Raw genomic sequence first — 27742 nt, 5'->3', positions numbered from 1 at the left:
CCTACTTAGAAAAATATCATTTGGGGAAAATGAAATGGATAATTTTGAGTGAGAATGGTGGTTCTTTTCTCTTCCAAATAAAATTTCATTACATACATTTTTTAACTATCTAAAATGCCCTAAGAAGTGAATTAAAAGATGATCTCTCTCTTCTGCAGTAGCTAATGGCAGCTAGAAAATAATGAGAAGAAACGAGTGTTAATGACAAATGGAAAGGCAGACATTAAAAAAAATACATATTATGTGTGGAAAGCAAAGGGTTGTATGCAATGAACACAGTGACTTATGCTTATAAGATAAAAGCAAGAGGAGTGCTTTCAGTTAGTTTTCCAGTTGGTTCAAGAAGGCCTCCTAGAAATGATTATGTAATGTTGAGAGAGAATTGTTAAGAGACACAAAGCAAGTGAACAATAATGAAGTTTTAAAAGAGTGGGAACATGTTTTTAAAAATATGCAACTTGTTCCATATGTCTTTTTCATATTCATGGACCAAGCTTGATTCAGCTCAGGGGAGGGAAAGAAAAACACTTGGAAAAACTGTGTTGCCCTTATTCATGATGTTCGGAGTCTGACACTAAGAGGATGCTTGGAGGATTCCTGAGATGAGGGAATCCAGTGGCTTGCATAACCACCGCTCTCTTCATTTCCCACCCCCATGGTTCCATAGCTCAGTACACCAAGCTGTGTCCATATTCAGTGTGTCTACACTCTCAGAGACAAAACTGCCACCAGATATTTCAGATAATCACCCATGAACAGTATGTCTGACAGTGAGAATGGAATGACTAAGTCTCTGGATTTTTATTTATGGTATGTTAATACCTATTCTGAACAAAGTATCGTCAGAAAGTTCAGATATGTTTTTATGAATGTGCTTGTTGTGGCTAGAGGAGGATATTCACTATAACTTTGTCATTAGACTGGAATTTTCTGATTACAACACCTAAAGTTAATTCACAATTTTCATATAGCTTATATACAGTCCATTGGGTGTGTACGTGTGTGTGCACATGCACACACATACACACACACGGTTTAACAGAAAAATATTTAACTCTACTACCTCTGAGGTACTCTGATATTTTGTTCTTATTAAATAATTTTAGTAATACGAATGCTAGACAGGACCCACCAGATTGACTTTGGAACCAATTAACAAATTGTAAACCACAGTTCATAAAACACTTATTGAGAGGTTACTATCATAAGGATAAGGATGCTTTTTCTATAGCTCTTTACTGCCCCTTTAAGAAACAATTTTAGAGTTCTCATGGGAAGAAGTAGCAATGAAAGATGGGAACAAAAGCAAAAGGAGCGTAATCCAACCTTCAATTCAAATATAGTCCAAGGGGAACTACAACTTTAATTTAGCCTTGGATTCAAGGTAAGGAGACACATTGAGGATATGCATGTGTCAGATATTTATTAAAATATCCTGCAAACAAACCTAATTGAATGAAACAATCATGACTGAAAATCAACTACTATTTTCCCTAGATGCTTTGTCAATCCATATGCACTTACATTTTAAAAGAAAATCTTTGAAAAGACATAGAAAAAGAAAAAAAAATAGAGAAAGTGTAGAACTAATTTAAGTGAAATGGAAACAATTATTTTATATTTTGAGGATTCACAGAGTAACAACTTTACCTGAACTAATAATTCAATTTTATTACTGAGTCAAATAGATATTTATATTTTAGCCTATACATGTACAAAGAACCTGAAATACTCACATTTCTGATAAGGGATTTGAACTCTAAATTCCTTAATGATTTTATTACTGATACTCATCAGAAAACATTTTCACCTAAGCAAAAGACACATCACAGAATCACTAAATTCATTTAAGCCCATCGAACATATACATATGGGCATAGCAAAATTTCGATATTAAGGTTTCCAAATGCCTATTTTATTACAATTGAGTTATGAAGACAGTGGTTGCCAAGAAAATATGATATGAATATTTAGACCTTGTTCATTGATAAAGACAATTGAGTAGTTGCCACAGTTGTGTGTGTGTGTGTGTGTGTGTGTGTGTGTGTGTGTGTGTGTGTGTATCAATAGAAAATGAGAGTTTTCCAAAGGCTAAAGTATGACTACATATAAGTGAATTTTTAAGAGGAAACAAAATTCTGGTATATTATTGGTTTATCCCTCTATCTTTTTCTAGGAACTATAGATATTGATACATTCTCTTTGGAACTTCTAACTACAAATTACATTTAAAGTTTCTGGTAAATTAGACAAATATTTTACAAAAACATTACTATATTTGATTTGTTAAAATTTGTAGACCATAGTCATGTTTGGCAACTTATTTTGATCAGTGCTTCTTGCTTCAATATTTAAAAATCTAAAACATCCTGCTGTGTTATTTTACTTTAAAATAAATGAAATTTCAGCTAAAAGCCAAATATATTTTTTATATTAACATTTAAACATAGCTGTTTTCATGATATATGCAAAAGATAAAATCAAGGTGACAGACAAGATAATATTCATTTAGGAATATTTATAAGCATAAACAAATTCATACTATATGTAGAAGTATACATAAAAGGGGAAAAAAACTGTTGAAAACAGTTCTAGTCATAAAAATGGAAATCAATTTTATGATTTGGTCTGGTATTTATAATATGTTAGTTTTTACTAGTTTTTTTTTTTACCCAATTTTCTTTGGCTATTCCATTTCCAGAAGATTAGCTTATGGGGTGAGAAGAAACATGAAATGAAGGTTAGATTTAAAATAAGTTAATGTGGCTTCAAGTTTTAAATTACTGCAAAAGTTTAAATGACCGGGAAAATAGATGGTAGAAAATAGTGTGTTGTAATGGGGAATGCGTTTGCCTGGCCAGAGGAAACCAATTTTCATGTTCTAGCTTTGCGACTGACTAGCTGGCAAGCTTAGCCAAATAAAAGATTCATTAGGCTTCGATGTGGCTCTTATGCAAAATAAAGGAATTTACTGAAAACTCACTATGGTTCTTTTTTAAATAAAAAAATTTAAGTTGCTGCTTAAAATAATTTTTAGTTAAATATCGCTTTTATCTATCCATAATTCTGACTCACTTCTCATTGCAGAAGGAACTCAGATCCCACAAACTTGCAAATATACTTGTCAAATTCATACTCCATTAACAAATTCAAAGTCAGTAAAAAGGTATATGTGATAAAAGCAGAACAAAACATTCATATAATATAATTAATGAAAAAATACAACTCTCATAACATAAATAGTTAAAAAAATAATCATAATATTAACAATGGGAGTTTTGGAGTAGTGAGATTATGACTGAATAGTTCTTTCTTCTCCCTCCCTCCTTCCCTGCCTTCCTTCTTTTCTTCCTTTGTGTCTTTAAAAAAAAAAAAAAAACCTCACATATTAGGTTTATAATAGGAACTGAAAAAAACTTTATTTGAAAATAATAAAAAAAATACTCTGAATATTGTTTTCTGTTCATTACTATGCGTTTTCTGCTCACTTGGGTTCACCTATGAGCCAGAAATTTCAGAAAGCAAACCAATATATGAAGAAAGAAATCTTGGAACAAAATGTAAAATATTTGAGAATACCTAGTGAGGGGCAAGATTGAAGGAAAAGGGGAACCTCATATACTACAAATAAAAGTATAAACTCAAACAATCTGTTAGTAAAATAACCTGTTATTACCTTTCAAAATTAAAAATGCAATTAACTCAGCAATTCCATTTCTCAGAATATGCTACAGAAATTCTGATCAATATGCACAAAGATATAATATGAAGATATCCTTTATGAATGAGTTTAAAATGGTGAACTTTTTTTAAAGTTAAAATTTAAATGCTCATCAATAGATAAATTACTAATATGAATTGGTATGCTCAAATTAAGGGATTTATGATGTCACTACAAAAAATGGCACAGGAAAAGTTCTCTGTAGGTTTTTCAAGTCACCGACTGTTGAAAAATGATCTTGTTTATGTAAAAAGAAGCTCTACATTTCTTTTATATGTATAAATACATTTATAGATACACTAATGCATAGAAAAATACTGGGAAATTTTTCAATACCAAATTATTTTAGTGATTGCCTATGAAGGAGGAAGTGAATTGGTGAGGGAAGTATGTGGCAAATGAACACTTTTCATTTATGTACTTTTTGAATTGCTTGAACATTTTTATCAATAGCACATATTTATATATTATATACATTCCATGTATTAAGCACATGCACATATACAAAGATACACACAGCAACATGTATATACATATGAATTTTAAAAATGATCATATGCAAGGATAGGAAGCAGTGAATATTAATGAAGTGACATATTTTATAGCAATTAAAATATTATTTTACAGAATTTCCACAGATTTCTACTCAGCACTCCACACAGAGGGTCAGTGTGTCTGGGTGTGGTCAGAAAACTAACTGCCTATTTTCTAAGGATGTAACTGACCCTAGCCCAGGGTCTGCTCCTTAGCTTGGTAGGCACAGAAAGGGGATTTGGTATATTTAAAGAGCGAGGTTCCATCTCTCAGGGTTTGACTAATATCTACCAAGCCTACAAGACCAATGTATAAAATTCCAAGTAATTAATTCTCTATGAGAAATTAACTATTACAATATATAGAATGCTTCCTTTGTAGCTCGGCCAATATAAGACCTCAATTTATAATCCAAATGTTTATTCACTTACGATGGGAAATTTAATTGTTACAGAAATCTGAATATTCATGTCTGTATAACTGGTCTATTTTATTCTTCAGTTGCAATCAGATTTACAATGAGAGATAAATCTTAATCAAAAGAGTAGGGAACATGGATTCTAACACAGGGAGAATATATGAGATAAAGCGATGTGTAGTAACATTAGCCTAGGATGGTCTGACATCATCCTATCAATTAAGATGACCTGCTTTCCATCTCTACGGTGGGAGTGAGATAGTAAACTCTCCTGAACAATTCTTAGAGGGATAATGCCAATGTCTTGCCTCTATGACTTTCTTTTCTATAGTCAAGTTAATATGCTGAGTCCTATACGCCTGGGATCCTTGTTAAGATGCCTCTGAAAAGCTCCGCTTTTATTCTCAGATGCTGTTTTCATAATTCCCAGAGAATAAATGTTGTTATTTAGATATTTTTGAGCAAAAAAAAAGACATCATAGTAAATAAACAGCCTGAACAACTATGTTTATACTGTAATTGCAACTATATAAAATACATGTACATGTTAACAAAGACTAGAAAAAATGTGCAAAATTGAAAATGTTTTGAGCAGGAAGAAGATAATAGATAACCTTTCTTCTTTTTAAACATGTTCAGAATAAAAACTTAAATATATGTGTGAATTTAATAAAATTTAATATAACGATTGTATGTAAAATTGAATCCAGCTAGTCATCAGAATAGTCAAATAATCGATAAATTACTGATAAAGTATTTCAGTCTTCCCATTGAGGGGTAGTGGTTTATGGACATGGATACAAAATAAAGTATTATAAATGTACTTGAAATAATTTCAGTATATACAACAGGCAACTAGGTAGAGGCATAGGAGGAATGTTTATAGTCAGAGGGCAAGTTCAAATCAAGATCTAAATAGAGAAATTGTCTAATGTTGTTCAAGTAGAAATGTCTAAGCATGGTGATTCGTGAATGGCATACACAGAAATCAGTGCTGGTAACAGATAGCTAGAAAGTACTGTTCACATCAAACAGTGATTACTCTAAACTTCTAATTATGTGCTCTGAAGAGAGCTGTGTGCCTTTCCCACTGTAATTTCTAGTTCTTAAACTAGAACTCTTTGACTTCAAGTCAAATCTCGATGGCTCCTTAGCTGTTAAATATAGGCTTACCCATGAATAATTGTTGATACAATCTGCTGTACCCTGCTGTACACAAGCTGATTTTGACAAGAATAATGAGTTTTCTCTTTGATTTCAATGTGTAATGAATGAGGGTTTGCAAAGAAAAAAAAAATGACTGGCAGTTTGTTATAAAAATACTTGAGAGGATACCCTTGACTGAGCCAAAGAGCTTAACACAAGTTTAAACAATATTCATGCCCAAGAAGACAGTCATTAACCTCATCCTAATTTTAACACAATTCACACTTTAGCTAAATACCTGGGCAACTGATTGGTGTTGAGTTTGGGAGCAAGAGAGAGTGAAGGGGTAACCCTGGAAAGGGAGGAGCGGCTGGTAAAGAAATACAAGCCCTGCAATCTTTGCATAGTAACGAGCCTCTTCAATCACATTTATTAACTGAGCAACTTAGGAGGTTTGCTCTGGTAAGTAGCTAAGCTGTTCATGGCGGACATGCACATTCTGTAGCACTCAGGTCAAATACTCTGATCCACAAAATCATGCCTGCACTTTGCAAGGTTACCCTTTGTCAGTTTAGTGCAGGATCTGAAAATGCCATTCATGGCTCAACCCACTCTGCCTCCCATGTCACTGGTCATAGACTAAACAGATGATGAAAGAAGCTACACTGTACAAAGAGAAGAGCTGTGGCCAAACAGTATTAGTCAAGTGTAGGATTTAAAGGGCCTCTCTCTTTTCTGCATCACAGAATAGATGAAGGGACATATAACCCAATACAATTAATTGTACTGAACATGAAGTTCTAGAAAAGTATTCAGATAAAGATTCTACTTCTCATCAAACAAGGGACTCATGTGCCCACCTTTTAGTGAACAAAGACTGAAGGGCAAATCATCAGAAATATGGACATCCTTGTAACCATCTTCCTTGTCCCTAGCCTGCTTACTGTGGCTGTATAACCCATTCCTCAGAAAGGAACACCTTTCTTCGTGATTAATTTCCCTTCTATGTACATGGTTGCTAAATAACACAGGAATCTCATGAACAAGCCAGAAGAGCAGTCCTGTTCTCATAAAAGCTGGTCATTTTTGTACCAAGCTTACCACCGTTCCCTAATAACTGTTTTAACTTACTGCATTTTTTTCCCAGACATCTAGACTTGGAGAATGGCACTGTATTTTTAAAAGAAGGTCAGCACCTGTTATCCTATATTGCGTAAACTGCTTTCTGAAGGTAATGCAATTCCTTAAAAAATTTGCAGGTACAATTGAAAGAGTGCTATTACTCTTCAAATGTAAGAATGGTGCTATTGTTTTTAGAATATTAGGGGCGGGTTGGTGCTGAGCCATTCACATGCTTTTATTTTTTATTTTTTCTTATAACAAATATTTATTGAGCAACTGCTATTGCACAAGTACTGGGACTTGTGGTTCTAAACATAATTAAAAAAAAAAACTGCCTCTCATATATGGGTTTCCATTATAAACTGTTTGAGTAATATTAAAAATCAGTCTGTCCATCAAATACAGTTTTAACCCTATCTCCAGCCAACATAACCATTAACATCAAACTAATAGTCATGGGTCTTATTCCTACTTACTTCACTATGGTCAATAGCAGAAAGAATAACTCTTAGGCCTGGGTTCTCTCTACTTTAATAACAGAAAAAAATATGGCTCATTAAATGTTTTAAAATATCAATCGGCTAATGAGTATCCCAGGAGATTCAATAGATTTTAACTTCTTCATCCATGAGTCAGAAAGCAACCAACATTGCCCTTCTTTCAGAGCAGTATCATTCCCCTATATTATATGAAGAGTAATTTTCATATAGCCTTTGAATACAGATGATGTGAAAAAAGAGTAAATGAATTATTTCTTAAAATCTGTTTCTTAGTTTTAACTGAGCTATAAACCTTAGTATTTCACCAGCGTAACTCAAAAACATCCTTTAAATAAAATGAAAGCTAGTATAGCTTTTCATTCAATCTTTAAAAGGCTGCTTTATACCAAACCAATGTAGTGTGCAAATATAGAACTTAATTAAAATACTATATATAAAATATTAACGGCTGCAGTTATTAAAATTACATTAAACTCCCTTGAGCTTGACCAATATAATATGAACTCTTTTTTTTTTTTTTTAATTTTTTTTTTCAGTTTAGTAAAGGACAGAACTTGGTTTAGGGAGTAAGCTTTGGTTTTTATATTGTTGGCTCTAATTCAGTAATCTGAAATTGTAATCATATAAAAGTACTTTACCATCAAAACACTACCAAGCATACTAACTTAATCTTTCCACTGGATTCCAACAAAAATCACATGTTTTATTTGTTTTCTTAACATTTTCTTAAGGCATTTCATTCTTCTTCTCATCTAGCATTGAACTCTGTAAATTAGATATTCTTTGCTTTTCCCATTGAGGGACAGTTAATAAACTATTGGTAATTTTAATGAATTAAAGAGCTTACACAGAAATAGTAGATTTTATTCTCTTTGAGGATTAAGGTATTTATTTAATCCTTATTGTAATAGGTCATCCAAAGAACTTGGAGAAACTAATTAGATTGCATCACCATTTAAGACTAGAGAGTCAGATGGGTACTAGACTTATTGTGGTGATCACTTTGTAAGGTACGCAAATGTTGGATCACTATGTTGTACCCTTGAAATTAATAAAATAATGTATAACAACTATAATTTAAAACTAAATTTAAAAAAGACAATAAATATCCAGGTATAAATCATCATTATCAAATATCTAATGGGTGGTTTTCTTTTCTTTTTTTTTTTTTATTCTATTGGAGTCGAAGGGCAGCAATCTGTTGCTAAATATCTGTATTCCCATCAATGTATTCTTCTCAGCTTAAATCAGAAAATCAAAGAGGAATCCAGTTCCTAATAAAATCAGTATGGTACAGCAGGCAACAACAACAACGAAAAAATACTGTCTACTCTCAATCATCTAAGACACCAGAGGAAAATGATAACATGGTACAGATTGTACATAATGGTAACGAATTGTCCTTGTGTACTTCTTTGGGGAAATGAAAGAATGTAGAAAGACTGAGTTTCCAGAGAGTGAGGAATCAGAAACAGTCTCTGAGATACCTGGAGATCAGAGCAATGGGTTCTGACCTTTCAATTTTCATCCCTCTCTCCCTGCTCCCTAATTTTCATAGATTCCATTTGTTTTTCCTGAGGAAAAAGACATATTCTTTTAATAAGGTGAATATAATTTTCTTGACTGATAAACAGGAAGACAAAGCATGAATAATAGTGAAATAGGAAACTGTTTTGTTTCAGAGAAACCAGGAGTAAACGAGTACCAAGAAAGTCTAGGAAAGAAGGGTGTGAAAAGGAGAGTTCGGCCTCAGGACTTCAGCATGGCCCTTCTCAAATAGAATAGTAATCACAGATTATTGGATCTGAAAGAAGTACTAAGTGTCATCTGGTCTGTGGTTCCCAAATTTGGCTGATTATCAAGTCTCCTGGAAAGGTGTGCAAAAATATAGAATCCTAGGTCCCATCACTGCTGATACCCCTTTACTGGGTCTGGGATCCAGTGAACGCTGTGTCTTTACCAATATGTTTTATACAGGAAAAAATTTCAGGCCCATGAAAAATGCCGTGGCAAAGCTTCCACTGCTATTTATTGGAAAATCCAGAGTGGATGGTATAATATCTATGCAAATGAGAGATTTATGGGAGGGAGAGGAGCAGAGTAGCTAGGACTAAATTCAGTTGTCTTTCATTATAAGAACATGATTTGATTTGTAAGTGAGAGAGACAATCAGAGCATAGGAGCACAGAGCGATGAAAGTAAAATAAATAACATATAATTGTATACCTAAAACAAATTGTTTCTCTCTCTTTCTCTCTTCCTCCCTCCCCTCTTCCACAAACCCTGTTTCCTCTGCCTAGACGATTTTTGCCCCAACCCAAACCTAATGCTATTCATCTTCCTAAGCCCCATAATCTACTCAAAAATTTCATAGTAAATAAATGTAATTTCTTCAGGCCTTCCCTATAAGTCCTGACCTTTCCCCACAACACACACATCTCCAGGAAAAAAAGATGCAGCAAAAAGAAACCAGAGGAATGAATCCCTATTTGTGGGATTCCAAACACCTTCTCAGAAAGGGAAGCTATTTAAAAGGCAGCAGAGTTTTGTCAGTGTCCTTGAAATCCTACTGTATTGATTAAAGTGTTTTTGATACCCTACATTCACCTTGATAAAAAGTGTGCTATACTAAACTAAAAATTTTATGTGTGGATCGTTAACTTTTTTCATGTTTTATAGTTGACATTTCAGGCACCTCCAAACATCCATTGATATGAGGTAATTGGTAATATCAGAACCTTGAATTTTATCATTTGTAAATTCAAGATAAAATTTCTTGCAAGATTTGGCACTTGATGATTCAATAAATATTCATTTAAGTAGCCATTTGGGCATTTGGAGATTGATGCCCAACTAAGATGATTAATTAGTTCCTTCTGATTTTTATATGATATGACACAGAAATAGTAACAGACAATTTCCTTTACCCTAAAGATAGAAATGCAGAAAATATTTTCTATGTATTGGTTTTAATTCTTTAGGCATGAAAAGAAACATATAGGGTATTCCAGCAAGTAAACAGCATAGAAAAACGATAAATTACCTGACCGTCCGTCTCTCTGGAAGTCCACATGATACCATTCTCCATCATTCACCTTCTTCTGCAGGGCTTTGATTTTTATTGTACCTGATCCCATGTCCAGGAGGAGGTAGAGGTGACCATCCAGCATCTCAATAGCAAAAAAGTCAACCTTTATCATCTGTGGGTGCTTGGCATCTTTTTGGTGTCGTGGCTTGCCATGGCTAAATAAAATGAGGCCATTTGGCTCTGTTGTGCGGAAGTCAAATGATATGGAGCCTGTTTTCTTTGCATTCCATTTAGGCAAAGAGATGAAAGACTCTGGGGTTTCAAAGGTGATTGGGTCCAAAGTTGCAACATTCTCACATTTAAATGCTACTACTCCATGGATCTTCATCTTAGGGTCTCCTTGCTTGGCAAGTCGAGATAATTCCAGCCTTACATCATTATTTTTATATACAACCTGTAGGCAGAGTATAGCAGTGAAAAACTAGACCCATATCTTAATATTTAGAAATTGTCATCAGCTCATGTAACAGGCAAGTAGATAATGAAAAGGCACACAATGTTTAGTGCCTTTTGATTAATAAGATAGCTTTTTGAGCCAAGTAAAATTAAAGTATCAATTCATTGAATAGTAACTTCCAATCTAATGTCATTCAAATAACGTGTGTGTGCACACACATGTACACAACTGCCTGTAGTTAACTCAAATAATTTAAATAAATCTGTGTGGAGCTTTTATTATTTCAAGCATGTGCAGACTTGGATTTACAAATGCCATTTGTTTTCTTTTGTTGGCTATCATACTTTGTTTATTAAATGTAAGTACTGAGGTTTTTCAGTTTTATCATTAAAGTATTTGAAATTAGATATTTTTGTATAACAGTCCTTTAAAATACAGAATTTCTTTTATGGTCTATATATCCATTGTAAGATATATGTTATTTGTAAGATAATCACAAATTGAGGGAGAGAACATCCAAATTTTCAAAGAAAAATTATAAAATACAACTAAGATGCAGAAGCTCTCTCTTGCCCTGCTCCACATTAATAACTGTTTGAATGTTACATAACTCTGGAACATGGTGTTTACTCTAAATCCATTCGACCTGTATCGCTGGCGTTCCATTTCACTTTTAACATATGCAGATGTGGAGCAAAGTTTGTCTTGTATTCTCATTTTGCAAGGCACTTCATCTAAAATGGTGGGTGGTTCTGATGGTTGTTTGATAATCTGAGGGCTTTTTTGGACTTAAATATCACAATGGGCAAATCCATTGGCAGGGCTCATAATATCATGCATCTGCTATCACAATGCTTTAAAAAATTTGTAGCTATTTCGACATAAGGATAGAGATGCATACTTTTTCTACAAAATGCATACCATTAGATAGTTATATTTCCAAAAAAATATGTCATAAAGACTTAAGAATATCTAATTCTTTTTAGAAGGCATTCAAAATTTCACAGCAGCCAAATGTCTGGTTCTAAACTCATTTATCCATATGTAATAAAATATTTATGTAAGAAAAAAATAAGACAACTTAAGTGTCTGATTAGTGCTATAAAATTAACCAGATCAACACAGCAGTTAATTCTTCCAAACCCAAGGCCAATTGAGCCAAGAGTGAGTTGGCTGATGAGTTTCCTGATATAATTTGTTAATGGATATTTTATTTTTCAGAATGACTAAGAATGCATGCTCTGGTATTGAACTCCATAGTGCAAATTCCAGGTCCAGCATTACCTGACTGTGTGATCTCTAAGCCTTATTTTTCTCCCTTATAGGGAGATAACACCTCACAGGATAGTAATAACAATTAAAGAAGAAAATTCATGTAATTGAGAAAAATCTACATAATGGTAATCAATCCAATGCCAGGCACATTGTAAGATTATCAACTACATCAAACAGCATAATAATAAATATGATCATCTCTTTACCAAGTAGACCCAGAGATATTAGTTCTAAATTAAGCCATTATAAGGAAACATTTAGAAATTAAGCACAATAACTGGTATTTTATACTTGATTTGTGCCAAATAGTCACATCTTTCCAATGTTTGTCATAGTTTCAGTTTACATTTATCTTGAAGGATTATGAAATAATACCATATTCCTTATTCTTTTAACAGATATGTGTAATGGTTTAATAAGCATCTACTGACAACAAAAGAAGAGAAAATGAACTTAAGCAATAACAAAAAGGAATCAGATTAAATCTTAAGTATACTTTCTTTAAAAAAAGAAACAGCTATTAAGCCTTGGAAAGTTGATTTAGAATTGCCTTTCTTTGGGGAACTTTAGAAGTGGAGAAAATGCTTTCCATGGACGATTTCCAAGTTTTATAACCTCTCACCGTGATTTTCAATCTACTCCATTTTTTTTTCATTTTCTTGGTGATTTATATTTTAATATTTGGAGACTATTTTGATATAGATATTGATCTGGAATGAGTTATTTCCTGACCCAAACGGTGCAGATGATAACTCTGATCGATGCTAACACATTGCCTGTGCAATAGAACCACAGAAATTCAATTGGGTGTTTCTGACATGAGCAAGTGGGTATATATTGCCATTTGAGTCCCACATCAGCTACCAAAAATGTTGAAGAATGTGGGGTTAGGGCAAATCTAGGTGGAGATTTCAATGAGATTACAATTTCATGAGTGAATGGGTACCCTGGTGATAGGAAGGTTCAGGAAAATGGAAATGAAAAGTAGGAATTACCTCGATCTTATTACTTAGGGTTAGCCATGCACCGCTCAAAGAAAGAAAATTAATCTTCACCAGATTCTAAGGTTTATGCAGGCAGTGACCTTTCTCACTGTAGCCTAGTACCAAGATCAGTGCCAAGCACTGAGTAGACAATAAATATTTGCTGAGAGTTTAATAAAATTCTTCTTTCTCTTTCTTAAAACTTTGTCCCCAGATTGTACACTATTATCAATAACATTTATAAATATAGTTAAAATATAATGGAATATGTATTGTGAACCAATCTCATAACCTAGCTACTATTTTAGCCTATTTATCTAGGAAAATGTAGAAACTTTTATGTGTGTTCAGTTATAAATGGCAAGCTGGCCTATGTATTAGAAAACTTCACCTTCAAACTCATTTTGTCGGGTGTAAATTACTTTTAGAGTGAAAAACACCTGAATTAAAATTCTCCAGAGGTAGATCATTTTCCTAGAAGAACTATCTTGAGGAGAAGCACATGTATTTTTTTTCCCTTCTCATTTTATATTCTTTGAAAGGTAACTCTGGAAGACAGAAAAGCAATTTTGGATAGGCAGGCTGATAGCTCTCAGCTCTACATTATTGCTTCATCTGACCCAGATTTCATAACCATCCTACTTTTTTAAAGTTAGATTTATCTTAAAATGACCTGAATATAGTTCAATTATAATAACACAGAGCAGCCATTAAGCACTGCAAATCTAAAAATTCACTTGTAAGCTTTTTTCCCTCTTTCTGATGCTTCTCAATCATTTAGAATCATTCATATATATATATTTTTTCTTATTTATATCAAAAGTTATAATAGTTTAAACTTTCAACAAATCTATATGTATTCCATCATCTTAACAATTGATATTATCGCACACTAATTTAGATCTACTGTAGAATCAGGATTTCTTTTGAAAATGTTTTTTTTGAAGAGTAATTCAAAATGTTCAGTTTCTTTTCCTTGCTTCATGAGTTTGTATTATAAGTCACAAAAGATATTAACATAAAAGAAGCCTTAAGTTCTTCTGTCATTTATTATTTGCTGTGTTAAGGTTTTGTTTGTTTGTTTTGTTTTGTTTTAGCTTCCATATAATTTCCACACATTGATTATATTTTTCCTTTACTACAACATCCATTAGAAATGTTCCTCACACTTAAATATGGAAGAATAGAAGTAATACGTTTGTGTTTTTAGGCTTGAAATTTAAAGTAGACAGTCACTGAGTATTTTATTTGGTTTTGATAATACTCCTGAAAAGGCAGGGGAAATAAACAGGCTAGAGAAGAGAAGTTTGATAGTCTGGATATGGACTTAGTTTAATCACAAAGCTATTACCTAAGTCAAATTACCTAATCTTTCTGACTTAGTTTCTTAATTTATAAAACAGATTTCTAAAAAGGAAAGGCAAGTCAAACCCATCAATCCTTGAGCTTCATCCCTACCCCCTTAAAATATGTGATTTGAGGCAGAGGTAAAAAATGCCAAATTGTTCCCTTTTTCTGGATTTTTCGTTTTGTGGTTTTGATGCCAGGATATTGTTCCCTATTGTGAGATATATCAAAACACTAATCCATTAGTAAATAGAATGTCCACTACATCTTTAGGTACACAGATATGCCTCAAGTATTATATCTATCCAAAGTTTGTACAGATGGTATTGAAGAACTGGTAGCTGATAGATAAAGCTCTTTCCATAGGAACTGAAAGTATTTGAAAAATGTAGATTAGTAGGAAAACATTTGCCACTTACTAACGACTATTTTGTTGCTATGTGTTGTCATTTAGAACTTTTAATGAGGTTCTTGAATTAAATTAATTAGCATGAATTGATCAAAGCTTTTCACACCTTAACTCTAAGAGTGTGCAGGGTGGTAAAATGAGTATTGATGTTAGAGACAAAGATGTAAGCAGAGATCTAGACTCTATTATGACCCTCCCTGAGAGAATACGAATGACTCATTTTAATCTGAGTCTTGGTTTTCTCTTCCACTCTTGGGAAAATAACAAGTGAGGCCTAAGAACCTGGTTTTCAAGTCAGATTTCAGAGAATTTCAACTCATCTACTTGCAATTCTGTGACTTCATGCAAGTCTTTCAACCCCACAAAGGCTTGGTTTTATCTGTAAAATGGGGTAATAATATCTACCACATTAGGGTTGTTGTAAAAAATAAATTACATTTCAATTAAGGTGCTAAGTTCAAGGCCAAGAACAGAGTAAGTGCTCAAGTAAACAGTAGCTACTCTTATACATGTTGTTGTTATTATTGTGAATAACTATTTTCTCTACAGTGAGTAAATGGAGTTGTAAAATATAAACACTGTAACAAGTATAACACCTAACATGGCAAATAGTAGATTACTGGTCAATGTTTTAATAGAGCAGCAGGATCAAAGAGTTCAAAGCAGATTGGGGCTTCTTTTCATATTCTGATATTTATATTGTAGTTTGAAGTACACTGCAGGCTTTCACTGTAGCTGGGGTTTCTTAGCCAGAGAATATACATAGGAAGCTAGTAATCTTGGGAGTTTTACTTTCTCTCATGAGAGGGCTCTGTGGCATTCAATAACAAAACTATCACTAGAACCACAATAACAAGAATAGGTTCAGATTTATGGAATGTTTACTTTCTGTCAGTCTTCATTACAAATGATTTATATGTATTATGTGTTTACTCTTCACAAGCATCCTAGGAAATAGATAACATTATCCTATTTTATCAATAAATATGTGGAGGCACAGAGCTCATTGAATGTCTTGCACCAGGACAATGTCTAATACACTGTCTGAATATCTAATATGTTAACTTTAAACTTTGTCTTAGTATCTCAGCAGGGAAATTCACTTAGTTTTTGACAGCAGTTGCTAAGTAGGAGATTCACAAACAGCTATTTGCCACCATGCAAAAGATGACATTCTTATAAGTTATATGGATTATTTCAAAAGCTAGTATTTTCCTTCCATTGTCCTCATTAAAATATATCTAAGAGAATCAAATATGATAATTGAGCAGAGGAATTTTTCATGTGCCTCTTGATTAAAATGTCTCTTCTCAAGTTCAGTTTAAGCAGAGGGGACTATTTCTCTGTTTGCAGGACTATAATGTAGTTTTTCAACAGGTATGGCATTTATGATATAACACACACACAGCCACACAGACACAGACAGACAGACACACACACATATATACACACACACACACACACACACACACATATATTCTATATTCTAAAGGTCCATAAGGTTTAAGAATTATCTAAAGGGAATGTCATTTTAGTTTTTTGTTTGTTTGTTTTAAACACAATTAATAGTTTATTAAGAAAAAGTGAGAATATTTTAAACTCCAAAATTTAATTATTTTCTATCTGTGATATGCTCATGAAACATCTATTTTTAGCAATGTGCTTATTTCAAAATACAACTAAGAGTTAGTCCATAAGTGAACAGTACAAGGGCCACCCCAACAAGTAGGGAGTAAATTACATCTGTTTTGCCATGACCTAGATAAGGGCCAGCTCAATAAAGGAAATAAAATGTATTACAACTTTTATCCTCAATATTAACTTATTTATTACTTTGAAATTCTTTTTCAATCCCCACACTTTCAATTTAAACAGAGAAGTACTTGTTAGGAAAGGTACTGAAGAAAATGCAGTTTTAATTACTACTCTGTGCATGCATCCAATCCAATAGAAGAACATGGTCCACTAAAAATAAACCGGTTTAATTTCTCTTGAATATTTGTATTGGCATATATATTGGTAATGTGTAAACTATATGTGGACACACATAAACGTACATAAAGTTTAGAAAGTACCCAATGTAAATGTATTCATAAGTAATATGTCAAACCTGCTATCATTATGCCCAGAAAAAAATAAACACATGTATTAAATTAGAGAGTTCTTGGTTGAGACACACAGATGGTCTTACACATTTGGAACCAAAAATGTCTTGGCTTAAAACAAATTTTAGCACTTATAGGCTTGGCAGACTTAAAAGAATGGCTATAGCCGGCGGCGGGGGGCGGAGGAGGGGGGTTGGGGGGTTGGGAAACACATTATTTTATGATTTAAAAAAGTTAGAAAATTAAGCAGATTTCCCTCAATGTTCCTGGCACCATTAAGAGATAAATATAAAAACAGAGGCAAAATGGTCACTTTTTTAAGTCATTGCTTTCATTATTGTCTGATCTTCTACTCAACATCAACTTTCTTAAGGAATTCACTTACTTACGCTAAAAGCCTAACACAGAACCTGCTTATAATAAAATGGTAAAAAAAAAACAAAAACAAAAAAAAAAAATGTATGTTGAGCTTAACTGACCAAAGGACTAACGGGATTTTAGTTTTTCTGAGAATGTCATTCCATAGGCATTTTCATCTATAATCTGAATATGTCCACTTAAGGCAGATGTGCATCCAGTTGCAAGAACTTATACATTTGAAGTGGGTTGATGAAGGGGTAGCAGATAGGAAGGAAAATGTAGGAAATATATAAGCCCTGTACAATGCAACCCAGTACCTCTTTAAAAACAATACTTAACACTGAGAAAATGTGTTTTAAGGAGAGTGACATAGGGTATTTTAAAAGATAAGAGGGTTTTTTTATTGAGGGGGACGGGAGTTGGTGATTTCACCCCCTCCCATAATCTAATCCTATTTACAGATTATGTGCAGATAAAATTTTCACCTAAATTAAAACTTTCCCCATACAAAACAATAATAATAATTATGTAATGTAAAAAAGACTATAATAACATAATTTCTCAGAAAAGGCATGAAACTCATTTAAATTAAAGTAAAAAATTGTTGAAGTTTAGAAAGAAAAACTAACAAAATTTTGTCTAAGCTATGTAGAGAAATAAATCTTCTTGCTTAATTCCAGTTAAATATGATTAAATATATTCTATTCATAAAAAGAAAGAAAAGAAAAACCCTCTTGCTTTATCCTTTCCTCATTCCACCATCAGCGAACTGCCTCAAGTTATTTAGACAACACTGGACACCATCTGTACAAGTTAGTGTGGGAGGTAAAAGACTAGATTGTCCCTGGGTTAACAGCTCTATTTAACGCGCTTTCACTGGCAAATGGGTTGTGGCAAAAAAAAACTTGAGTTCCATTAAATAGAAATGTCTATTTTTCTCCCATTAAAGATTGGGTATCCAGTAATGATTCTGGAAAAGAATAATGTAAAAATGAACCACTATTGTCAGTAAATGTGAGATTTGAGATGTCGATTTTTTTTTTTTTTTTAAAGCTGAAAACTAGATCAATCATCTTATTTTCAGATGAAGAAAGAAGCTCAGATAAGCTAAGGGACTGTCCCAGTTAACACTAAGTTCTGATACTGAAACAAGTATTGAGACTTCAGGGTTCAGTGCTCCTTCAGCTTTGTTAAAATAAATAAATAGAACAATGAACCATTTCTACCATAGGTGCAATATTATGAGAGGCTGTTGAGCAATTACAAATGAAGAGTAGCTCTCTTTTTAGTAACATGGCAGAAAGGGAACTGTAACTAATTTAAAGGCAATTTTAACTTTAAAATTCTCTTAGCTTTATAATAAGCTGATGCTCAAATATAAAAATAAAAGTCCTGAGGGTAAAAATTCTTAAACTGATTTCCCCCACTAATGGCATTTAGAAAGACATTAAAGTTAACTAGAAACAATAATCTTGTAATGTTTACTGTTATTTTGCAACTAAGTGACGTAGATATTTTCAGCATCAGTTTTTCATGATCTTGCAGAATGTTAACACCCCATAAATTAGGGTTTAAAGCTTCTATTCTAAGCAGGCAGATGCTGCTAGTAAGGACAACGCATGTTTGCTTTATCCAAAATTTTTTTAATCCTGTGCCAGTCTCAGTGAATAAAAGTAGCCACTATTATTATTTTTAAGGGAACATATTTTCCCATGAACCAAGAATGATATCTTCAAACTGATAATGACAAAATAGTAGAACCAAATGTTATGTCTAGATTAACCAGTGTATGCTCCTTTTGCGACCCAGCCTCAAGAGCTCAGTGAAGCTCCCTCATAATCTAATTTTACATTTTTCTAAGAGGGTAGTCATTTGTAGACAATATACCACTTAGTATATGTATGTTCACATATATGCATGAAGATGTACTATTTACTATATAGTCTGTCCTTTCCCCATTGATCTGAGATAACATGGTGTATGTTGCTTGGATCAGCCAAAGTTTTAACATTTGAATCTACAATCACTTTTTGATCATGTTCATCACTTTTTGGCTTAGCGAGTCCTCCTGCAAGAGAGATTTCAAAAACATATTAACATGTAAAATATTTATTATTTAATTTTATGTGTTTGTGTGTACAACTTTTTAATATTTTTGAAAATATTCATCTTATCTTTCAAGGGGAAAATCCAAACTGAGTCCCCTTGCTCAAATAGTTACTTATTTTAGCCAGCACAATTTTTAAATAATTCATTTTTTCTACTGACTTGTAAGAGCAACCACATGCTAAATATTTACATATACAAGATTCTGTTCCTGAGCATTGTTTTATTAATGTTTTTTTTTTCCTTAAGCCAGTTCTACTTTATTTAATTATCATAGCTTTATAATATGTTGTAATATATGTTAGGCCCCTCCTACCAAGCCATTTATATTAATTATCTAATAATGTTTATACATTGTATCAGAAAAAGGTTTTTGTTTTCTGCATGAATACATATATAATAGAACTATCAAAGTTGCTCTGATCTAGCTTTCCAAAGCTAAATGCAGCAAGCCAAAGCCGGTGGCAAATTATTAATTCAGACTCACTTAAAGAGACTTCTGAATGGCAAAAGGAAATTATATCTTGCTTAGAATTACATTCCTGTTACAATTATTTGTAAAGTTATAGTCTATAAATTATTATAATAATTTTGATTTTAATATATCAGTGAATCTGGCCTCACGTTTAGAAAATTATATTTATTAGTTGGAGGTCAGATATACAACTATAGAGACAAAAAGTGCCAGAAATAAAAAAAAAGTGAATTAGCATACTAATTCTTGTCCAGTAATCACAAGACTCTGGGAGAGCTTCTTGCAGTAAAATATCAGGAGTGAGTGGCCAGTTCATCCAATAGACTTGGAAGACAGGACAGAGTCCTCTCAGTGCAGGAGAAAGCAAAGTGGCCTCTGACTCCACTTCTCTCTTCAAGAGGCCAGGACACTTGCCTGGAGACACACAGCTAGTAAGTGTGGAAACAGTTAAGTAGTAGACAAGACAGAATCTGAATGCCTGTCTCCAGAGCCAGGAATAGACTACAGTTTTTGGTTTTCTTTCTGTGAGACTTCTTTTCTGATATTTAAGTTCTCTTCAGCAATAAAAACTATAAGACTCTATTTAGCCTCCTTGACCTGAGATTTTAAGAGCTGGTTGTCTAATTTATGATAACTATACTCAAGTTGGATGAATCTTCTTTCTTGCCCTGGCCTTTTCTTCTCACTCGATCACAGCTCCACCTGAGAACCCTCAAAGGAAACAAGAGAAGCTGACACATAAAACAGCCAGTGCTGTTCTTTTTAGCAACCAAGATGAAAAGATTTTGCAAAATAAACTTGTTCCTGAGAAGTTGTGTGTAAAAATCTGTTCTGTAATTTTAATATTATTTGATGAAGGCAATGCACTGCATGATATATGTGTGTGTGTGGATAGATAGATAGATAGATAGATATAAATATAGTTATGGCTATAGCTATGGATATGGATATAGATTCAAACAGCCCTAGGTTTGAATTCCAGCTTTGCTACTTAACTACTTACACTGCCTTGGGAAAGTTCCTTAAACTCTGAAGTAGTTTCACTCATTATCAAATGAGATTATTAATACTTATTTTGCAGTATTATTTAAGTACATACAGTACTGTCCTTGGTCTTGGGCATTGAGTAAATATCCATTATCTTTACTATTATTTTTTCTATGACTTTAAATTTGTAAGATCTTAAATGTTTAAGAGGGAAGTGCTTGTCATTTAAGTAAATAAGTGAATACTTCTCTAAAAACTAAAGCAGCATTCTGAGTAGTTAATCTCCTTCAAATCATAATGTTTACGTGAATATTTCCCAAATTTCATAACTCTATTTCTTGTCTTCCATTAACTCTACATTTTGAAAGATGTCATTTACTAAACAAATAGTGTTTATTAAGGGATACTTAGTTTGATCATTTTATATTTATCGAAGGCATCTAAATGACAAAACGAGACACTCTCTATAATCACAGCGAGTTGATAGAATTATAGCCTGCTGCAAATAGTTGTTTTATTTAGCTTGTACTAACAGGGGGTAAGTATGCAACCCTTTCTTTTGTTGAAAATTTGAGTGTATACACACACACACACACACACACACACATGCACACACAATCTATTTCTTATTTCTAATTTCAAGGACCCTAAAAAGTATAAAGACTCTAGGCTGGGAACTGTTACTTTTCAACTATGACTGCTAAGCATGGGAGTATTTCTTTTTAATGCATTCTTTAATTTTCCTTTGGAAAGTCCCGAGTGCTTCAAATGTCAGATAGGTTGTGCCTTTTGCCAAAGGTTGCTTAGTTAACTGTTTACTTAATGAATGGGATTTCATGTGCTGCTGAATTTCTCATGGCACACGTTAGGAAATTCTTGGCAGCATTTAAATTGGAGAACTGAGAAACATATTGGCTCTACAGAAGCTCAATCAGCTCCCAGGCAGGAACAGGGCCTTTGCCAAGGAAAAAATCACTAAAATAAAAAAGTGTAAAGACTGAACTCACACAATCCAAGGAAAACTGACTTTCATGTGCTGTATGAAATGGAAGCTGGATCCAGATATCTCAGGTAGCCCATGAACAGATAGGGAAAAGAAATGCTCTATATTTCCGGGAGAGAAAAGGGGATGGAACTCCTTGCTTTGGAGGATGTACGCTTAAATTTCTCGACTACTTAGAAAACTCAATGAGCTGCTAAGGAACAAAAGTGTTATGGTAATTTCTCATATTTTTTATGAAGACCAGTCTAAATGTACTTTTAATAAGTGATTCAAAGATATAATGTTTATTCATTTTAATTAAGAAATAACTAATAATTATTATTTTCAAATTGCAAAAGCAATTGTTAAGCATTCTAGACTATATATCCAGATGGCTAAATTTTGAATGATTTGGCCAGGTACCTAGACATAAGCATTACCAGGTATTATTTTTTTCTCTGAGGACGAGAATAAGAAAGTGTCCTGCGATGTTATCTGGAATCCAGGAAAAAAGTCTCAAATCCACTAAAAGATAGATAAAGAGATAGAGATAGATATAGATATAAAAATATATTTTTTAACTCAGTAGTAAAAAATATATATTTTAACTCAGTACTACTGTAGAATGAGGAAGGGATTAGAGATTTAAAAAATTAAACACTAGTTTGAGAAAATAAAGATGAGAATGTATTTTCAGCAATTTAAGATGAACAACACCAGCCTACTTGTTATTACTATAAGAATATTCAGACTTGTATGGAATAAGGGCCCGTTGCAGTCATCTCTTCCCAGGTATTTCCGTCATCAGCTCCTTCCTTTAGTTCAATGCACTCTGACAGCCCACATCTCAGCCCCTTGCTCTCTCTGTAAGAACAATTTCTGGAGTCAGCCTTTCTTTCTCTTTTCTCCTAAAAGTAGCTTCTTTCTCTACTGCTTTACTGAAGGCAAAGCATTCTTGGGCAACCAGAGGACTGGCTGGCTCCCTGGGTTCCTGTCTGTTTGGTGCCATTTTCTTGCTTTATTCAGAAATTAAGACTGTTAGGTTCATTGGCACATAGACGCTGATCCGATATGAAGTTGACGACCTTTCAGGTGGCTAAATGGGCACCCATGTTCTCTTTGGGTCAGTTCACTTGGCTGGCTTCTACCCCAGCTCAGTAATGAACCACCACTCCGCAGCAGACTGGCCACCTGTACTCACTTTCTCCTAAATGCCCTTGATTAGCTGGTATATTGCTTGACATAATATTAATGTGAATTATAATTGCACAAATAGCCAACCATCAAGCACCATCTATGTGCCCAAGGCTTTTTTAGCTACACTACATAAACTCTCTTATTTCTCATAACAATCTGGTAAAGTAGGCATTTTTATCCCCATACTAACACTCAGAGAATTTAATTTCTTATACAAATTGTATAGCTAATAGATGACCAAGCAGAAATCCAACTCAACATGTATCTGATTCCAAACTCATAGATGTGGTTATTAATGCATGGGATATTGGCTGAGCTCCTATTTACTTAACCAGCACTGGTCCTGGGCACATTTTCTCAACTTCCTCATCAATAATAGGGAGGCATTTTATGCTTTTCCTCTTTCTCCACCGAGTGGCTCATTTGACTAGTTGTGGTTCTCTTAACACTACTGGGAAAAAAATTTCTCTTAGGTTTAATCCCATTCTCTTCCTCCCTTGATTTCAGTATAATTGTTCTCATTACTGCCCTATGGTACTCTGATTTGGTGTCACACTTATTTTATGCTTATTTCACTCTTAGGACCAAATTACCCAACTACGTTTTCAAGGGAATACAAAACTAGTTTTGAATTTTAAGAATTCCTTAAATTAAGATTTTCTAAGTTATCTTGTAATTAAAAATAATAAATAAGACTTAGCATTAATAGGATTGACATTCTAAGGATCAGCTTCCAAGGTCTAGATTTAAATTTAGTTACTACAGCCTCATTCAGCGAGCAAGAGAATAGTGATGCACCAACCACACCAAAATTGAGGACATTTTCTTTTCATTATAACAGATAAAGTCCAACACAGCAGGGCCAGGACTAGAGAGAGAGATGAGGGAGTGAGGTGAGTGAGGCATTCACCTTGGATGTAAAAAATAAAAGAAAGAAAAAAATGCTAAAAACTCAGTAATCAAGACAGATAATATATCAATGCAATATTTTTTGAAGTTAATTTAAACAGTCCATGATTAACAAAATATTAAAATTTTAAGTAAAGATAGACTCTATATTATTGATTGTTCCCTTTGCCTCAGACTCTAATACAGCCCAGTACAGCACTGCAATACAGTATTTTTCTAGGATTAGAGAGCCCAATTTAATCTGTTGGAAATCTACTTATTGGAACAAGTGCCAGCAACTAGAAGTAGTTTTTTTTGGGGGGGAGGGGGAGGAATAATTAGAGATCATTAAAATTAGAACACTATTAATTTTAAGACATACTAGCCATTAATACAACTACTTTGAGCCAAAGGATAATAATATCAACACTTACAGAGTGCTTGTCAGACACTGTTTTAAGCACTTTACTCATTTAATCCTCAGGACAACCTGCTGATATAGAAGGACAGGCTGACTGCTACAGAATTCCCTGTGGTGTGTTCTTTAGACTACAGTGTCAACAGGGTGACTTTAGTTCTCCTTTTACAGATTAATTCACAGAGTAAATGGCAGAACCACGTTTCAAACCCAGGCAGTCTAGATCCAAGGTCCTTGCTCTTAACAACATTATAGAAGCACACCAAGCCCCTCAAAGACCAAGTAATCTAGCTTTATTCCTACCTCAATCTGCTATCCCACTCAATCCTACAATGCAGTTAACTTTAAAAGTAATTATCCCAAGAATAAAGAGCATGTCATCAACTTTTAAAGAAACTAGTCAAAATTTCAAGGTATATATGTGTTACACATACACACACACACACACACATATATATATATACACACACACACAAATATATATAAATATATACATTTCAATGACGTGCCATTGAAATCACCTTGAGAGTCAATCATATTGACTTAAGAACTGCAAGAGACCTCTGCCATTCACCAATCAATCTACGGGTCAAATGAATAAACTAGACTACCCACTCAAGATATTTTTATAAAACAGTGATAATGAATTCAATAGCTCACAGGCTCTGGAAGGCCAATAGAATATCCTAGCCTCTGACACTGTTGTCGGACTAACTTCTACAGGCGTATAACTAGTATTTTTGTATCAATTATCCAGTATGAGCAAAACTATAATTATATGGTGAAACTAGAGCATTGTAAAGAATTATAAACAGAAATAAAAGATTTTAAATAAAGCCATGAGATCATGTCTAATACATGGTCTGTTTCAAGTAATCACTGTTATCAGTTCATGCTATCCATACCTGTGGGTTTCTGATTATCTGGTTTATCACTAAATTAAAGAGTAAACAAACAAAAGCTTTAATGGCCTTATTATAGAATACTTACAATTGATGTTTTTTCAGGCCTATAGTAAGTCAGTGTCGAAGCAGGAATATCTTTGAGGAGCAAGGCTGGGTCTTGGGAAAATGTTATTTCAGAGAGGAAAAAGGGTTAAGACATGGGCTGGCAGGAGAGTATTGAGAGGAAAAATTGGAGGCAGAAAAACTCAGAAGTAGAATATAAAATGTCTCTATTCCACACAAAAAGTTGAGCATTTCTATAGCACTGGTAAGTAGGTCAGTGCTATTAATTATACATGTTAATCGAGATTTATAATCCCATTTAGAATCAATTTCTTATAAATATGGTAAATCCAATCATCTTCTGCTCCTTCCTCCTCATGGTAAGGTATATGATTTTATTTTGAAATCAACATGTTTTCTGTAGCTTGGTCACTTTCATGATTGAATCAGGGAGAGGTGTATATTCTAGCAGCATATTCCATGCTATCCAAATTTAAATCTCTCTGCATTTGTTAAATATTGATGGATAAAATGTTGTTTCTCTCACAAATGCTAATAATGCAAATGCTTTTGTTTTGTTTTGTTTTGTTTTCTGGAAATTCTTCTAAATGAGGGCAGTAGTAGTAATGCTTTCTATTCTAATATGTAACAGCAAGGGAAGCGGAAGAAAGAGAGGTGAGGATAAAAGAAGTCATTTGAGCAGTCACTCATTTACAATAATCAGCTGTTTTTGACCAAGCCACAAGAGATCACTTAACAAATGAAGACTCTCTTTGAGAAGCAGCTCTAAGTTTAAACTCCAAATCAGAATGTCTACACTGGAGCAAAAAAACTAGCAGTTATTAGTCATAGCTTTAGCTATAAAGCCAAGGATCAGTTTCCTGAAGAATCTAGTTGACACCAGGAAGCTTCTAAAAGAGATCTTGGTTTAAATTATCAGAATATAAAAAGATTCTGACAGTGATGCTTGAAAGAATAGAAGCAGGCCTCTAGCAGATAATTGCTTCAAAAATAAAATAAAATAAAATAAAAATGCCCATTTGGAAGACTAGATTTGCACTGAGAAGGAAACTCAATCAATGAAGTTAGGGATTTGAAGACAATTGTATTAAGTCTTCCAGATCTTGAGTATGCCAAAAAAGTACCTTTTACATTCTCAGATACAATGGAGATAAAATGTATTAGAGGTTAATCCCATGTAATTTTATTTTTTGTAATCTTAATTTCTAATTGTCACAGGGTATTTTTGTCTAGAGGAATATCTCTTGTTGTTTCGAATCTTTACCCACTAAATCCATGGCTGGACACATTTGAGAAACATGCAGTCCTGCTCAGTTTGGGGTCTGATAAGGTTTTTTTAAGTCCATAGTGAGATCACAAAATGGGCATATTATTTTTGTTTGTTTGTAAAAGCCACAATTTTTAAGAGAAAAAGGAAACATCTAAAAGGGCTTGTACTAGATGGGAGGTACCCATGAACCACAGGGCAAACCACAGAGCACCAAATAACTCAGAAGAAGTTCCTGCCATATAGGAAGGAGAAAACCATCCAGATGTTTAGGGGTTGAGCTGAGAAATAGGGGGAAAGAACTAAGGGAAATAAATGGAGGCAGATGGAGTGGTCCTCCTCCTCACCAGAGCTGAACCTTAAGATTGAATACCCAGATATAACTGGAGAATTTGTTTTGTTTTCTTTTGTTTTTACTTTTTTCTCTTTCTTTCTTAACTGGAGACTTAAGGAAATACTGATGCTGGTGGCACACTCACCTAGGGAATCTGAAAGCCTCTCAAAGAAACCCTGATTTTGACAAGGTGCTCTATCCTTCAAGCTCTAGGAGTAAAGGTGGTAAATGCAAAGGGGTATATCCTAAGGAAGCCTCAAAGGCTCCAGAAGGTGCAGAGAAGTTCTTGGGATCCCCAGGTGGACCCAGAGGCAGTAGAAGGATTAAGGGACCAGAAGATCTCTGGAGCCTAGACAAGGAGCCTCCTGGAATCTTGGACCCACAAGCAACCACAAAATCTCACAACCTAAGGAGTGTATGGCCACTGAGTGCCCAAATGACTAGCCAGAGCCAATCACATCTCAGTCCATAAAGGATGACTCAGGGAGGCCAGAGATGACCCCAAGGCAAGCCTTCAGGCCAGAAATCCCTCTCTCAGATCTTGGAGATATAGAAAAGAGAAAATCCTGCTTAACATGAAGAAAAACTCTGACAAAGAATTTGAAATCTAAGTTGCCTGAATATATATTTGAAATAAATACTTTTTAAACAAGAAGAAAATGAGTAATCTAAAATTGGAAAGTTTTTCTATCACTTGCCCTCAAACCACCATTAG

The 27742-nt window shown here is 33.8% G+C and overlaps 1 protein-coding gene across 16 annotated transcripts in view; it reads right to left on the bottom strand.

The window, feature by feature from the left end:
- Nucleotides 1-27742, bottom strand: part of NRXN1 (neurexin 1) — a 1011597-nt gene that overhangs the window by 555017 nt on the left and 428838 nt on the right. For all 16 annotated transcript variants that reach the window (XM_025045123.1, XM_025045125.1, XM_015587507.2 and 13 more), the window contains one exon: nt 10485-10923. In XM_025045123.1, coding sequence (XP_024900891.1) covers nt 10485-10923 — 439 coding nt within the window. The remainder of the gene's footprint in view (nt 1-10484; nt 10924-27742) is intronic.

The sequence above is a fragment of the Pteropus alecto genome, unplaced genomic scaffold (assembly GCF_000325575.1).
Source record: "Pteropus alecto unplaced genomic scaffold, ASM32557v1 scaffold131, whole genome shotgun sequence".
NCBI classification, from domain to species: domain Eukaryota; kingdom Metazoa; phylum Chordata; class Mammalia; order Chiroptera; family Pteropodidae; genus Pteropus; species Pteropus alecto.
This window is presented reverse-complemented; position numbering and strand designations above follow the sequence as displayed.